This window comes from Echiichthys vipera, assembly GCF_963691815.1.
Source record: "Echiichthys vipera genome assembly, chromosome: 23".
NCBI classification, from domain to species: Eukaryota; Metazoa; Chordata; class Actinopteri; order Perciformes; family Trachinidae; genus Echiichthys; species Echiichthys vipera.
In genome coordinates, this window is record NC_139848.1 from 2,789,272 (window position 1) to 2,806,377 (window position 17,106).

The 17,106-nt window shown below is 44.4% G+C and overlaps 1 protein-coding gene across 1 annotated transcript in view; it reads right to left on the reverse strand.

Annotated features, from left to right (window-relative positions):
• Positions 1–17,106, reverse strand: part of spega (striated muscle enriched protein kinase a) — a 45,294-nt gene that overhangs the window by 17,367 nt on the left and 10,821 nt on the right. The window contains exons 3-16 of the mRNA XM_083937692.1: positions 12,494–12,592; positions 9,787–9,937; positions 7,811–8,686; positions 7,208–7,635; positions 6,468–6,614; positions 5,508–5,690; positions 3,330–3,475; positions 2,462–2,550; positions 2,140–2,315; positions 1,875–2,061; positions 1,630–1,703; positions 811–969; positions 535–724; positions 63–292 (exon numbers count right to left, since the gene is read on the reverse strand). Of these exons, the coding sequence (XP_083793818.1) occupies positions 63–292; positions 535–724; positions 811–969; positions 1,630–1,703; positions 1,875–2,061; positions 2,140–2,315; positions 2,462–2,550; positions 3,330–3,475; positions 5,508–5,690; positions 6,468–6,614; positions 7,208–7,635; positions 7,811–8,686; positions 9,787–9,937; positions 12,494–12,592 (3,135 nt within the window). The remainder of the gene's footprint in view (positions 1–62; positions 293–534; positions 725–810; positions 970–1,629; positions 1,704–1,874; positions 2,062–2,139; positions 2,316–2,461; positions 2,551–3,329; positions 3,476–5,507; positions 5,691–6,467; positions 6,615–7,207; positions 7,636–7,810; positions 8,687–9,786; positions 9,938–12,493; positions 12,593–17,106) is intronic.

Consider the following 17,106-nt stretch of genomic DNA (forward strand, 5'->3'; position numbering starts at 1 on the left):
TTTACTATCGCGCTCCCCCCCAAAAAGGCGTAGCTCTGTTTGTAACATGGCTCTTTGCTTACACTGGGTCATCTTGCGCTCTTCACTGCTCTCGATACGCTTGCCGTTGTGGTACCAGGCGATGGTTGGGTAGGGCAGGCCCGCCACCTTGCAATTCAGCAGCGCCTCTTTGCCTTCAATCACCTCTACATCTGCCAGAGGTTTGACAAAGTCTGGCATGGTCCTCTTCTCCACCTCGCTCTCCAGCACCTCAGGCTCCTCGGGGATGGATGGCATCTTCTCCAACTTGGCCCTGGAGGAGGGAAGGACAGATTGAAAGGTTTATGTAACTTTTGTCGAGCGCCTTCCCTCCTTTACAAAGACCTCCTCCCTCCTGAAGCCTTCTATCTTTGCCCCTGAAAACAAAAAATGGCTCCTCTGACTTCTACACTGACAGCTCGATTGTATTGTCCCCCTCTTTCGAAGCCGTCAAAATGAAACAATGGCTGACGTTTGCACAATGCCGATGTTTTGCGTATGAATTACTGCTCTCACATGTGAGAAGAGATGGCAGCTCGAGGCTCTTGCATGTAGAGCTCAGCGGTGCACTCAGCCTTCCCGTGGACATTTTGAGCGACCGCCGTGTAGAAGCCCTCGGTGTCGCTGCTAACGTGGGCGATGACAAGAGAGTGACGACCCCCCTCCTGAAGGATGCGAACATTATCACTCTCCTCCACTCTCGTTTCTGAAAGAACACCAGCGTCCAAAGCAGTCAGTCATCTAGAAAAACCTCTCGTATAACATATCAGACAGCACACGGGAGGTTCTTACCAAAATGCATCCACGTGACTCGAGGAGCAGGTGATCCGCTCACCTTACAGTCAAAGCGGGCGGTGCGACCTTCAATGACCTCCAGGATGTCTAGCTTACGGGTGAACAGAGGCTCCTTGGATGGGGCGACCCTCAGGTTTGCGCTCGAGGTCACCTCCTCTGTGAATGCAATGACATGTTCGATCATTTTGGCGGTTATGGCATAAATATTACCAAGGGTGTGAGGTTTTTTTTTTATATAGTTCAACCTGAGCTCATATAATAAGTCTTTGATAAACTGTGCAGCCAAAATAGTGACACTCAAACCCTTAAGGACAAGAATGTCCCCATTAAAACCAAATTATTTTGTTCCCACAGCCATTGCAGTATAAATCACGGCTCTCAGTCTAGAGCCCGAACTCAGAAATTGTAGTTTTCACTATTTCCCAACTGATAGAGCCATATTGTCATGTTTGATCTATGGTGTGTGTGTGTGTGTGTGTGTGTGTGTGTGTGTGAGGCAACTATTGTAGTGGGAACTAACCCAGAGGAGGTTTTTTTGTGCATATGTATTAAAAGAATGCTGGTTTTAGCTTCAGTGTCATTCCAATATGTTGTGTCTCAAATCCAGAAATGAATGCGCTCTATGTTCATAGATTTGTTTTAAATCAAAGAATACAGGAAATAGTTGAAATCATCGTAGTGTCACTGATTCCCGATTACTTTCACCCATATTTCATTGAAACCTGTTGACATATTTTCGAACAATCATAACCTCCTCTGCAGAAATCTGAACAGCTATGAATTTGTTTTTTACAGCTTCTCTGTTGTCGAGCTCACCTTTGGCAGTGCTCAGCTTGCAGGTGTATGCTCCACTATCATCCTCGTGTACCGAATTCAGCAGCAGACGGCACCTATGAGATGAAACCACGTTTTTAAAAGAACCCAACGACAAAAACAAATCCCCCAAATCATTTAAAAACAGACCCATCATCCTGCAGAGTGACTCTTTCACTGACAGTGAAGCAAGTTAGAACTATGGAGTACGGAGGTCCAACGCGTGGACATAAAGACATTTCACACACCTCTTTCCATCAAAGTGCATTTTGCAGTTGAGCAGCGCTGGCTGGATCAGCTTCCCGTTGGAGAGCCAGTCCACTTCGACGTCTGGAGGTCCTGTGATGTGACACTCGAACATGGCCGACTCTCCGGCCCTCACACACACATCTCTGGCCTCCCTGGTGATTTTCAGGGCTGTTTGTTCTGCAGGCGCTGATAAAAACATAGAAATAAATATTACATTTGTTACAACGTGATCAATCTAGACCAATTCTCCTCTCCATGACTCACCTTTGACCTCCACCCTGCACTCCGCTTGCTTGGATCCGTACTCGTTGATGATCTTGCAGACGTAAAGCCCCGCGTCTGACCTGTGAGCTGAGCTGATTCTCATTTCACTGGTGTCGTCGTCTGTCTCTCGCACCGCGAATCGCCCCGCTGTCTTCACCGTGACACCGTCCTTTAACCTGGGCCAATATAAAGTGGCTGTCACAGTCGCTTACACTCAGGTGTTTAATGGAGGGAGACAGTAAGTGACCTTGGATGAGATAATCGCTCCAGGTGTCTGGGAAGATGTCTGTCTGCGATAAAGCTTTCAGGAAAGATGTCTTACCAGTAAACCATGGGTTTGGGCTGCCCAGTGACCTTCGCTGAGATGACCACATCCTGACCCGGAGTGACCCCCTGGTCACATGGTGCCACCTTCAAAAGGATCACAATGCACTTATTTAAATGGCTTACCAAGCCCATATTACGCACATGTTCAGCTTCATGCTTGTTTATAATTTAAAGGTCTCGTTTAAATATACATTTCTGAATATGGGCCGTGTGCATTTCTCTGGATTGAGCGTTTTGTTTCACCTCAACTCGCTTTATAATAAGAAAAGACTTTTAAGACTAGCAGCATAAATTTGATTTGAATTAGAGCTGAGACAATGACTTGATTAATCGATGAGTCAGCAAAATATCTGCATCTTTTTTGGTTAATCACTTTTCAAGCAAATATGTCAAACATTTGCTGATGCCAGCATCTGAAATTTGAGTAGTTTCTGCTTGAGAAATAATAGTGAATTGAATATTTGTTTTGTTTTTTTTGGACTAAACCAGCTAATATAATATGTTACCTTAGGCAACGGCAATTGTTACGGTAATTTATCCACAACTGAAGAATGATCCATGATGAAAATAAATAACTAGCTAGCTGCAGCTTATTCCAACATAAATACAATTTCAAACATAAAGCAAGACCATAAAAACAACAGAACAAATAAAGTTTCCATGATTTTCTAAGGTGCGTTGGATCAAATTGGATTCAAAAGTCACATCCCATCATTACAGCGCACCAAACGGCTTCCTTTATCAACCTCCTCGTTTTGTGAAGATGCTGTGATGAAGGAGTAAGTTATTTCCAGTCTTCCAGATCAATGCATCCATCATGTTCCATCAAACAAATCTAGATTTAGCCTCCGAGTCTCTCCTACCTGAAATGATGGAGGTTCTTTGAAGTGGACCCTTTTACTCGGAGCAGGTGGGTCCCCGAACTCCATCGCCTCCTCTTGGTCTGGCTGCGTCGGACTACTGGCTTCCCAGGCTCCGGCTCGTTTCCCACATGGCGGGTGGGTTTGCTCTGGAAGGAGAGAGATACATGAGTATGATAGACGTTCAAGCAGACATCAGCTACATGTAATCCACCTTTGCACACATCTACATTTGTGTAATTAAGTGCAAATCTCTTTGAAATATGGTTAACATGGCACCAGGGTGGCGTGTTAAACCTTCAGAAAGGAACAGTCTGTCAGGGCTCTGATGTTTGCAGACTTTGCTTCTTTTCTGGAGATGACTATCTTTGCCAAGATGAGCAGTTGGCAACATGGAGCAGTGAGTTAGATGTGTGTGGGCCGTGCGCACCCACATACTGTATACACACACATGTACACACACACAGAGCGTAGGGACCTCTCTGAAGTGACCGTAACTGAACAGATAATGAATGGATCCCTTAATCCCTGACCCAATCATTCGCTTATTCCCGTGGCGTTCCCGAGCAGACGCTGTGTCTGGACTCCTGGCAGCTTCTAATGAAGTCAGAATTCATTCACCGCAGGGTAGAGAAATATAAAACACCGCCACCCTTCACTACCTCTCTTTAGACTCCTTCTCTTTCTGCCTTGACGCTTTCTTTTTGTCCCCACTTCTCACTTTCTGTGAAACCCAAAACGGCAGACATCTGGCACAAGCAGATAACAGCGTGACAACTGAAAGTAAATACCATCCGTCTGTGGAGGAAAATAAGGAGACGTTTGCTCCTTTGAGGAGAAAACAACAGCAGAGTGGATGAAGACAGGCTGGTTGTTCAAAAATACATTAGCAAGAACTGACTTATAGCAATAAAACATTCAAATGAGAGAGATTTCCTATAGGAACACACCATTTATGCCGGATAATTTTTTTTAGGCAGGTAAGTATTGTGATAAAGTGTCATCACGCTGGCTTTAGAAAGGAAAAACAACAAAATAACCTACCTAGAGTCACATCTCTGAGCGGCGTGTGTGCACCAGGGGGATAAGTCCCCGGAGTATTTACGCAAACCTGCCAACTCTTACACAACTGCTGCACAGTATGAACCAGCTGACCTTTCCTTTCATCCTCTCCTCTGCTCTGTTGTGTCCAGAGTCTCTACCCCTCCTGACATCCTGACACAAAAGCATGGGAAAAGGTAAATACTGCATAGGTCGGTTAACGTTTCTCTTTTATTAATCAGAACTCACAGAGGATGGTGATATTGTGAGATGCATAAACAGCTGGAAACGTATTTGATGTTTTAAGCAGCAATTAAAACAACAGTGTTCCTTTGACATCCTTCGTAGACTTAAAGTCAGGGATTCATATAAACTCCCGGCCAATTTTGACAACTCCAAGCCCGGTAGCGTGAAATCTAGAGAGATGAAAAACTCCATGATTGCGGCAGTAATCTCTCACACACACAGGGACATAAAGCAGACTGCAATTACCCGGGAGAACAAGAGTGCGGTGGCTAAAAATACTCCTGCAAGTTAGACTCCACTGGCCTAATATGGCAACACAGGCCCCCGTGCTGACAGCACCAGAGCGTACGCTCACATTTGTTGACAAAACTGGGGAAGTGCAGGCTGCATTTACATGAGTGGAATTAACACTCGGGGAGCGTTGCAAGCTTTTCACAGTCGGCGTACAACATAAACACACATCCGCCGCAGGCACAGTTAGAAGAGAAGCCTTTTTCAAAAACGCTCACTCCCGATTTGAATGCCATGCCTGCCTTTAAGGCTCGGGAGACCTTTGTGTGACAGGGCAGGTCTGCGTTTTTTGAATCCCCCACCGAGGGGAACTCAGTGCCTTTAAGAATTAATAGGTTGTCATGGCAACTATCGCTGCAAGGAGCCCTGGTCAGGATGCTGAGCTCCAGCAGGCCTTTGTAGTCGTTAAGACAGAATGTCAGGCGGAGGAGGGCTGGCAGTGGATGAAAGCCAGTTTGCGTGTGTGTGAGTCAACATGTTCATGTATTTCAAGGATGGTTTCCGTGTGCCTCTTCATTTAAATTTGTCTTACAGGCTTTTAAATGTGTCGCTACAGTATCAAATCCATTTGGTTGTCGGGCTATCATTGCATCCCAGTCTCACCCGATTGGATGTAAAGCGTGGCGCTACAGGACGCTCCGCCCGCCGCGTTGACAGCCGTGACGCAGTACGACCCCGCGTCGTTCGGCCTCATCCGCTTTATCACCAGACTGTGCCTCTCACCCTCAGCCTTCACCACACGGAGGGCATCGCTCCGGATCTCCACGTTACTCTTCCTCCACGTCACTGAGGAGGCAGAGAAACACATTCACACACACGACAAAACATAATAATAATAATAATAAAACGTCCCGCAGTGAAAACAGATACAGCACAGTCCACCTCACACAGACAGGGAGTGGATAAAGCTCTTTGGTTCGTGGTTGTGCAGGTTTTCACTGAAGATGATCCAGATGTTTTAAAGGACTGAGTTCAAACAGAACTGGATTTTCTTTCCCCAAAGAAACACTTAAATATAATAATACTTTAACGTTTTTTTTGTTAACACTGAAAACAGTGAATCAGAAAAATGTGTAAATTGTCAACTGAGACTAAGGGGGGAATAAATATAATTATTTAATTGCCTTGTGAGTTTTTTTTCCTTTTTTATAAATTTATTGTATGTTTCTTTATTGTTATATTTACATATTACATCAATTATTATTTTTTAAATTTAATTTATATATAAAAATGTTTCCGTATATTAATGCAAATGAGCATTGACACAACAATACACAATTTTCTTTGGCTAAATGAATATATTTGAAATGCTTCATCCAAAAATAAATAATCATTCATCTGTCCATCTTCAACCGCTTGTCCCTAAATAATGAATCATTATTGTCACCTGGAATTTGGTAGCATTTATTAAATAATCATAAAAATAAACTATATTTATATTGCACCTTATATTTATGCAACCATGGATCCAAATCATTTCAAAATAAAGAAATAAAATACATACAACAGAAAAAGAGAGAAACAAAAGAATAAAAAACATAAACAGTATGTCCTCTGTTGTACCTGTAGGGGTCGGGCTCCCGGTGATGATGCACGTCAGCGTGACCTCGGAGCCCCTGGATCCCGTGGCGTCCACGAGAGGCCTCTCAAACCTGGGGCCCTCGGCCGGCTCGTCCTCAGCAGACAGGTACGAGTCGTCAGACGAGCCCCCTGAAATCGACAGGTCAGGTTTATGCGTTACCTGCTATAATACATAAACGGGTCAGGCACCAAAATTAGTCGTGGGTCAGTTTCTTTTTTTTTTGGGTCGCCATGTGAGATGAGTTCTATCAATGACTCTGAGCTCAGCAGCGAGTCTGCGTGTCGGATACATTTTCCATACAGACGCATCTACCCTTTTGCCCTTTTATAAACCCTCAAATGAATCTTACAGGATCCCACATATCCATAAAAAGATGGACTAAAGGGACGTTTTGACACCTTGGGTTCAGGCTGATCATTCAAGCAGCATCCACTGTTGTGTGAAATTGCCTGAGAGACCTGTCAATCAAAGCAAACATACCCCCAAAATATTCAACCCTTAAAAATAAAAATAAAAGCCATTGAGAGACGTTGGGTTTTTCTCTCATTTGGTGCCGTCCAAGTGCTTTTGCAGCCAGCAGTTCGGGGCCATTAAGAGAACTGCGTCATTCCTCAGTTTTGCATTGGATTCAACATTTATCTGCGGTGGCTGCCGCTCATTTTGGCTTAATTTAGATTTTTACAAAGACAATCATCAACAATCATCCTCAAACATGTCCTACCTTCCTCTGGAGACCTGGCCTGAACAGAACGGCCTTTCTTGATCCTGCGAACTTTCCCCTCTCGTCGCCTGGTCTTGCTTCTCTCGTGGTTTTCGTCCGTCTCCATGGGTTCATCCTCCACCAGGATAGTGGGGATGTTCACTTTCAAGGCCGGAGACGTCCGCCCCGCCTCTGCCTTCCTTCTTTTCAAGAGAGGGCTGATGGAAGGAGTGGGTGATGGGGTGAGCCGCGGGGGCTTGGGCGGGTAATGGGAGCCTGGTTCCCCCACAGTTATTGGGGATGCTCTCTTCCCAATGGGGTTTGGCGATCTATGGTCTGCTTTGTCATCCATCTTTGTCTCCCTCTTTGAAACCGTCCCCAGATCTCTGATAGGGGACGAGGATTTTCCAGTGTCTTTGTCAGCTGCCGGAGCGCTTTGTAAGGTTTCCCTGTGTGCAAAGACAATAAAAGGGTTATGTAATACTGACAACTATGGGATAAATATTAGATTTCAAGTAATTTCAAATTAATTTATATTTTGCTTCTAATCATACAAAGAAAAATAAACATATGATTTTTTTTTAAAAGACACAAATTCATCAGTAAAGACACATTTATCCGAACCTGGTGAGTCTCGTCCTTGTGGCTGTTGGCAATGGTTGCCCTGGTAACTGGTGAACTGGTGCCGTCTCCATGGTAACAGAGATTTTCCCTGCGCTTCCTCGTGATGAGCCATCCATCGCTTTCCCCTGTGAATCTGGCTGTGTCATCTGAGTCTTTTCAGGGTTGTTGCCGTCATTCCCCGGACCTTTACTCTGGGCCTGTGGAGAAATCTGCAATCTGCTCTCCTGCTCTTTCTCCAGGACTTTTCTGTCCTCCAGTGCTCGCTCCCTTGCCTCTAACTTTTTAACCACTTGGGGAGGAATGGGCTCTAGTTTCCCTGTGGTCAGCCTCGCTTTTTGAGGCAGCTGCTCTGTGGAATACGCCTTCTTCAAGCTTGGTTTCCCCACGAGTTTCTTGATCCTCTGGAGCTCTTCTGCAAACTTGCTCTGGTAGCTCTGGACCTTCTGGGAGTAGCTCGTCTTGTCCTCTAAAGAAGAGGCCCGTTGCTTGAACGCCGCTCGTTTCTGGGCTACCCCCTGCAGGAGCCGGTCCTCCTTTTTGCTGGGGCCTCCTGTCTTCTTCTCGCTGTCGTCTGAGTCGCAGGAAGCGGCTCGTCCAAATCTAGATCCTGATACAGATCCGACTCCTCCTGGCAGATCTGCACTAGCCCTTCGCTCCTCAAAAGCACGGACCTTGTCAAAGATCTTGGGCCCTGCACGAGCCATTTTGGGTGTCATGACAACACTTGATGTCTGGTCTGTCTTAGAAGATTGGGGATCTGAGGGTTTGGTTTTATCCAGGTCTTGGTCTGGGGTAATGCTGCTGTTTTTGTGCGTACTGGGAGAAGACAAGGGGACACGGGAGGAGAGCCCCTGTGATTCGTCAGCAGTTTGAGTCCTAGAGGGGTAAGGATTGAGGGGAAGTGTGAAGTTAGAGCTCTGGTGCACTCGCTGTAGGCGTTGGAAGAGTAATAAAGAAGCAGATGAACGTCCATTTGTGTCACTTATTCTTGTGTTTTCATATTCACCAGTGAGTTCCTTGTGTTTTGTCTACGCTTTTTGTGTCAGTTAAAAAATGAAATGGCAGAGAAAAGGAAAATAAATCAAATATATGTCTCCCACACCTGAACTAACTGTGGTGAAGTGGAAGACAAGCTAAGACAGTGATACATGGAAATCGTTTGCAGCAACACAACTGACAACATGAATCGTTACAAAATGCCAGAAACATCACTCCTACAATAAACATCATGCCTAAAAAGAACCCGTGAATCACACGATCTTCACTTTGTGAGAACATTCATGCTTATATTAAATTGGGTCAAAGCCAGCAACTCACGCATGCCACAGCAAACCTATAAAGATATGGTGTTAATCCAAAAGGGAGGGGCCGCTCTACAAAACATGCAGTGGGTAAAAAGAGTAATCACAGTATTTCAGAAGTGCTGAATAATACATAGTAGCAGATTATACCAGTGTGTCCTCTCTAATCACTATAAGACCTGTCGTCCTTGTTAGACTGGAATCAAACTCACACTCACAGCAACAAAAACGGAGTCGAAGGAAAGTGTGTAAAATAAAAATGTGAACACAGTAGGAAAAAAGCTTGAATATATGAAATAAGAGTAAAAAAAATGAATCGTTTTTATAACTTATTAAATATGGAGTACAATGTTTGCGAGTTGGATCTATAGGGGATGTAAAGTCTTGTCTTATGTGTCAGTTTTTCTTTGCAATTTGGGGTTTGTGGCCAGTCATTGTTGTTGTTTTTCAGTGGAACCCTAAAAATAAAATGCCATGTGCTATAGCGGCATAGAAAATGTCCTCCCTCTGTAGAGGCTGAACATGCTCCCATAGTAGTCACTGCCTACAGAAACACTTTCCTCGGACCCCTGAACAGGCCGTGCCAGGTTAGCGTGAGATGCCCGGATCAGCGGTTCCACACCCAGGTGACGGACAGGTGGGGCCCCTTCGGAGGGAGCCCCGCCAAGAGCTTGCCTGGCAGCGTTTGCGGGGTCCAAGTGAGGCCCCGGAGGGCGGGAGCCCAGAGCCCGAAGCTCTCGCTCCACTACCGGGTCATAGGCACCGGGGAGGGTGGCCCTGCGATCTGAAGCATCTGGGTTATAGTCCATCATCCCGCCTCCCTCACCTGGAGAGAGAAGAGAGAGAGAGGCTCAGAAGGGGTAGTTTTTACATCGGGGGGGATTTTAAGGAAACTCTACACAAAGAGTGAATGGTGCAGTTGTTAGGGACTAATTTAAGGTGTGGATTAGTTCACATTTGGTGGTCAAGTGAGTATCAACACAGGCAGTAGTTGGAGGATAGGATCATTTAATCTATGGTTGGTTTTGGTCTCACAGAAGGTCTCCAGGCTTTCCTTTGAGAGACGGATGATAAAAGAAAGATATCAACTCAAGACAGAGAAAGACACAGCGATGGTTTCAGTAGTGTAGTTGAAAGGTAAACTAACTGTCTGATGATTTAATTAATTGTGGGAAGATGGATTATGTCTATTGTCAAACCTTTAGCTAATTGAATATCATTGGAACAACATTAAGTACTTTCATTTCTGGACTTTCTTCTGTACTCGTTTTAAAAATATAGACTTTGTAAAGCATAACAAAAAGCATGGATAATCAATCAACCCGTATATTTTGTTCTAACGTCTGAAATACAGACAAACGAAAAGAAAAGAAGATAATGAACTGAACAATTTAGCACAAAGAGCCAGAACTCTTAGCTGATAGAGATGATGCTGACGGATGCAGGAACATCATCAGGCATTAAAAAGGGCACGATGGATAAAGAGTCTATCGATCGCCTGAAACAGGAAATGAAACCGAACGTGTCAGGGCTACGTCGTGGAGCCACTTAAAGAGAACCTCCTCCATCGCAAATCAGGTAATGATTGACGTTTTAGTGATGAGCGACGGAGACAGGAATGCTTTGGCAGCGGAAAGAAAGAGCAGTCAGCATCTTCCCTTAACGACGGAAGCCTTGAAACAGAGTTGGTGTTGAGGATATAAGACGACAGGCTCCCGCTGCAATCACAAATGGAACTGAGTCAGCGCCACGGCCAGAAAACAGACACTTCCTCCTAAAGCAAAAAACGAAATGAGAACCTTTTCATCTTTTACTTTGAAGGCAGAAACGGCTCTTTAGGTCCGTCTGCAGTGACAGAATCGAATCTTCTGCATTATTTCAGGAAGGAAATGCATCTTGTCTTTACATGCAGCTAAGGCAACCTGAATCCGATCCTTGAAGAGAACAAATGATGCATCACCTCATTCCTCCCTCATTTGATATTCTCTTTTTATGTATTTTTCTGTTGCGTGTCTCTGGAGGAACGTGAGGAGGGTGTAGTCGACACGGCCCGCCGACACGAAAGCTTAGAAAGTGCCAACACCGCGTACAAGCGAGGGAAGAATATGAAATGCCTCGCTGGTAGAGGAGAAGGGTGTCAATATTTCTGATCTATATTCAGACGCGCTGTTGCCTGGTTAGGAACGGGCAGTGAAGGCATGCAGGTTCTGTGACGCCAGTGCACCAACACCACTTTAGCAAATGAGTAAATACTCTTTCAGGAATCATTCTGACCTGTGCAGCGCTGACATGAAAGAAACATTAGCCGTTATAATACGGTTATGCCTGCCACTCAAGGGAATCAGATTTACATACGCATAGACATCTGCAATAAGAGAACCAAAAAAATGAAAGGCATACCAGTGTCATACCACAAATGATTGATGGGACACCGCTAAAAACCATCACTCCTCTATTCTTTAAGGGTCCCGTTTTGTTATAAGTGGAAAAAGACAATGGACACAGCCTGCATTCAGAAACTGTGTCTTTAAACGAGCCGTCAGGACTTCTGTACAGTTGTGATGTCACAAATTATATACAGATAAAAAGTGCTGCTACAACGCTGTAAGAGTCATTCCCCGACTGCAATGATGGTGAAGCGACACCAAGAGCACAGATGAGGAAGACCCGGAAACGCTGACCAATCAGAGCAGACTGGGCTTTTTCAGGAGGGGGTCTTAAAGAGACAGGCGCTAAAACGGAGCATTTCAGACAGAGGGTGAATACAGGTATATTCAGAAAACATTAAAGTATTTAAACATGTTCTAGTAGAAACCCAAAATACAAGTATGAACCTGGAAATGAGCATCACGTTGGACCTTTTTAAATATCTTGAGAAAAACAGCAAATCCTCACAGTTGGAAGAAGCAAATGTTTTACTCGTGCCGTCTATTTCAACTTAATGCTCTACATGTAAATTAAGTCACAACTACACAATATAGTAAAATAGTTGGTGCCATCAACTTCAACCTCGTTCATTCAGCAGAAACTATCTCAGTTTTCCAGGCTGCGTGTTACCTGTGGAGCCACACAGTGAGATCCAGACCTGAGACAAGTTCCCCGCTGAAACTAGGGCAGTGTGTCACAGTGTGTTGCATCACACCAGGAGAGATTCATGCATTCTGCCATATCAGATTTTATCCAATGCAAGTCTCAGGGCCAAGATGATAACAACCCTCCATTCAATCTATCAATCTGTATTGACTTATAATTTTGTAGAAGTGTGTTTTTGGCAGCGATGTTGGTGTCACCTCATAAATCAGGTTTAAGGAGCTACTGAATATGTACGAGGAAGCAAATGCCAACTAGAAACATATAGATGTAAGACTTGATGCTGAAATACCTGAAGGTCCTCTCCGTCCAGCCTTGTCTTGGTGCCTCCCGTTCCCTTCTTTGGTTTCCATCTGAGGTTCTGTCGTCTCATCCTCTGTGGTCTCAGAGTCTGAAATAAAGCGGAGCCAAACACACAGAGATGAGTTAAGATGGAGAAAGAAGGAGAAAATTGAGGTGGAGAAGAGGAGGCTGAAAACAACAGAATCCCGATGAAATGACATTTCACATTTGCTTAGCCGCACAGAGTTTGATGGGTCCTGGAGGAGAGCCGTGGAGAACCACCCCCACCCTCCAACCCCCCCAGTGAAATGAAATTGGTTGAAGCGAGAGCGTGACATGAAGCCAGCTGCGGTTTATATAAATACGTGGCTGATACATGGAGGGGAGGGGTATGTATAGATGCTCTCTCCTTGGGCCTGGATCCGTTTGACTTAGCCGTTATCCTTTGTTCCTTTTATTTTTACTTTATTGGATTGAAAAATTCTCTAAACATGACCCTGCCACCCGCTAAAATCATAACCCACACCCTTCTATAACACAGTAACCAAAGGAGATTTACAATTCAAGGACATGCTAGAATATAATTAACTATTAAGAGGATGATGCCAGGATAGCAGATGATAAAACGCATGTCTCTTTTCACATCATGACACCACACCAAAGGAAATTATGGGATAATGACTGCGTAATCAGTATAAGTGGAGCAACATGAAGTGATATTTCTGTGCAGCAGCAGTGAAGAAAATACCAACCATTTAAAAAATAATGACAGGTAGTGATCTGGATTTTCAAAAGCAACATCCAAAAGCAGAAAAACAGAGTGCGGACAAATAAAATGGCATGGATCACTGACTTCTCAACGACACAACACAACAAAGAGAGAAACAGAAACCAAAGAGACACAACAGACTGCGTGAAACCACACCTGACATCACGTAACATCAGCAGGGCGAACGGATGAAGTCAAGGAGGGATGGATGAAAAGAAAAGAAAAAGGTGCAGAAGAGGAATCAAGATGGGCAGGTTTACCATAGCTTTGCTTTCGGCAGGAGCGGAAAACTTCACTTCCATAGTGGCAGCAAGAGAGGGCAGACGGGAGAGCACCGTTACTATGGAAACCAGCATCTCTCTCACCCACACGACCAATCCTCTTCGTACCCATTAGAGTCTAAAATCACCAGCCGAACTGCCGGCTGGCTGACAGATATGTTTACGGGTTAGAGAGCTTGTGAAGGAGGAGGACGACAACCGCAAAATAGGTTGCACCTCATTGCGCCTCACATCGAGTCAGATCCTGATTAGATCATTCCAGAAGGTCTGCCCTAATGATAAGAAAGCCAATGCAACATGAACAATCACCATTAAGTCATTACATTGCAAGCAGCGTGTGTGCGTTTCTCCTGTGTGTGGGTATGTAGATGCAGCCATCTGTGTCTAATAAAGTTAGATAGCTTGCACACCAGGCGAGGGGAAATCGACTCAGCGATGTAATTATGAGAGGATATATTTCACAGTGTCTTGCTTGTATTGTAATGTAAATATGATTTGGAATAGAGTATGGCAAGCCTGTGGTTTGGCTTGGATCGTAGATTGTGCAAATATTTCCAAATGTTATACCATGAACCATCAAGGCCAAGAAATGATTCAATCAAGGATTTTTATGCAGAGAGGCATCAGCGCGAGGGGGGTGGATGTACAACAGTAAAACCCACTCTCGTTGTGAGCAGTGGAGCAGTAAAAACATATAACTACACTAAGGCAATGTAGACGTTCTACAACAGCAGCTTTCGCACATAAAGGAGTTATTATAGGTATAAATCAAAGTGGAGCACGTGGTGTCGAAGGCTAAGGAAACACAAAAAAGCCTGAGAAAATGATACGGTTACAGCAGTTTAGATGCGTAACAGGGGAGATCTACAATAGAACAGAGTAGAGGTGGTGTAAAGCTCATACTGACAACACACCATGGGTAAATCTGCCAAATGTCCGTGTGGAATGCCCGGTTCTCTGAAACGAGACACAAAGTACAATGCATTATTCAACAGCGACCGAAGCCAAAGATTCTGTCAAACACACACAAAACACATCACTTGCAAAGGTCCCTGTTACTCAAAACGTGCTGTTGTTGTCACATCCTTAACTCTAAGTGGCGGAGAGTGTGAGTCATTTCGGCACGCTGGATGTGCAGTAGGATTTGTCACCATGAATAAATGTCACAGTGCCTGCAATATGCAAACGTATCCAGTTGACCATATGGGAACTGCGTGAATTTGATATCATTATGGCATCTAGCAGTGGTGCATTCCTTCCACGTGTTAGTTTATTCCTGAGCTAGGGAACAGCATGTGTGACGAAGTAATCCCAACTCAGGAGCTCTAATGGTTTTCGGAGCTTTGTCCTCGTCCTCATCAGTCGTCAAACTGGTAAAACGTGCCCATCGCCACGCTGACATCTCAAAATGTCTTGTTTTGTCTGACCATCGCCACGCTGACATCTCAAGTGTCTTGTTTTGTCTGACCAAGAGTCCAAAGCCAAATATATTTGGTTTACTGTGACACGAGATAAAGAAAAGCAGAGACTGAAAGGCTGTACTAAAATAATACAATTAATATTCAATGCAAAAAACACTGAATGCCTTAATTTGTTAGTTTTTAAATTACATTTTGCTCTAAAGAATATGTCACAGTGTACGCTATTACACAATTAATATGATCAGCTACAATGACCCTTAGAGGAATACAATTAGAGGTTTTTTATTGGTTGTACAAATGCATTGAAAGTTGAAACCAGTTTTTAAATAAGTATGTCTTAAAAAATGATCTATTTGAAACCGGTATATCACTGCAACCCTACGAGACAGCACTCTGATGGGATTATATCAGGGTAAAGTTCTGCTATGAGAGACGAAACATGATCATATTCAGTTATCACCCAGACGTATCTAGAGAAAGGATGACTTTCTGAAAATGCTAAATGTCTGACACACTCTCCAGGGCATGCTCCAGTGTCCCTGCTTATGAAGCAGTTGGTAAAAGTGCTTCTTGGACAGTCTGTCAATCAGCACCAAGGAGAGCGCCTCAGAATGACTCACTGCTTTGCAGCGGATGGAAAGCCAAAGTAGCAAAAGTGCGAAGTGAAATGACTCATTTCACACTCATTTTTCCCCCCACGTCTGCTGAGCACTCCCCACGGGTTAATGCTTCTGTGTCGGGCAATTTGATTAACTGTTGCCTGGTGGTAGCTGCTGTGTGACTCCACTCGAAGCCTCCGTCGTTGTCGTGATCTCCATTGTCGTGGCCTCGGGGCAATCATATCAGCGAAAGCCAGCCACCAACTGCATCCTTCTGAAAAGGCTGCGTTTGGCAAGTACTTCAAAAACATATTCTATGGGTATAATCCAAATCCTAGCAGCATTATTCTCACAGATCTGCTGCTGGATGGAAAAGACCCAGTCTCAAGGGTTGGATATGGATGCAGCATTCAGAGGAGGCAAAGCGACCGTCAGAAGGAAGCAGCTTTATCCTGTGCTTTGCTCACTTCGAAGCCTTTCTGACTGGCTGCCCTGATTCTCATGTCTCCGCGGAGCGTAGCCTACTGACACACTTTTCATCTGCTCCCAATTTTTGAGACCTGTGACCTGATATATACCTGTAAACTATAACTGTCAGGACTTCCAGGGCGTGATACATATTTATAACACTAAACGTGGTACAGAAGAAGACTGTGTGACACTGTGAAAGTGGATTTTTGGGGTCTTTTTTTGGTGTGTTTCAGTGTGAAAGATGATTCTCATTGCTTATACTGTGATAACATACATTTTTCTACATTCACGGTTTTCCTGGGCTGACTTTCTTTGTTGCCTTGTTCTGATTTGCCCTCAATTTATCGACAGATAATGGACAACAAGAGACGGCAAAGCATCACCTCTCCCTTCCACACTACACACTTTTAGCTTTAGAATGAACAATATAGTACAAAATATTCCTAAAATGTTTCTTTTACCACTGTTATCTGTCAGTATCCAACACATTTGCATGTGATTATCAGGTAACGGGTGTGGCATGACCATGCCTAATATGTAAAAACCTTCTAATCTCTATGAAAGACAACCCAGATATAGCTTCGTACCACAATCATATTCAAAAAATGTAGTTTTTTAAGGAGCAAACTCACCTGAAATCTCTTCTTGGACCAGATTTTCTTCATCTCTTCAAGTAGTGCTTCCTGTCAAGCGTGCGAGATTACCTGTGGCATGAGCTCACAACAACACCCCTACAACCCGAATAAACCCAGGGTGTGGCATCAACAACAACAACAAAAGAAAAACGGGATTCAGCTGCCTTTTGTGCGTGGGTGTGTTTACTCTCCAGTCTGGCAGCAAGACGGGGAGAAAGAGAGGATGCAAATACGCCGGAGCCAGGTGTCTTTGTGTCTGAGTGTGTATACGCTGATGCGAACAGCGTCCCTCTCTGACGTCGATGTTGCCAACCCCCCCTCCCCTCTCCCCACCCCTGCCTGAAACGAGCGCGATACAAGAGGAGGTGGGGGTTGGAGGTCTGAGCATAAGGGGTGTGTTGGTCTTGATTGCAGTGATGAGAGTGGCGATCAAGAGGAGGAGGAGGA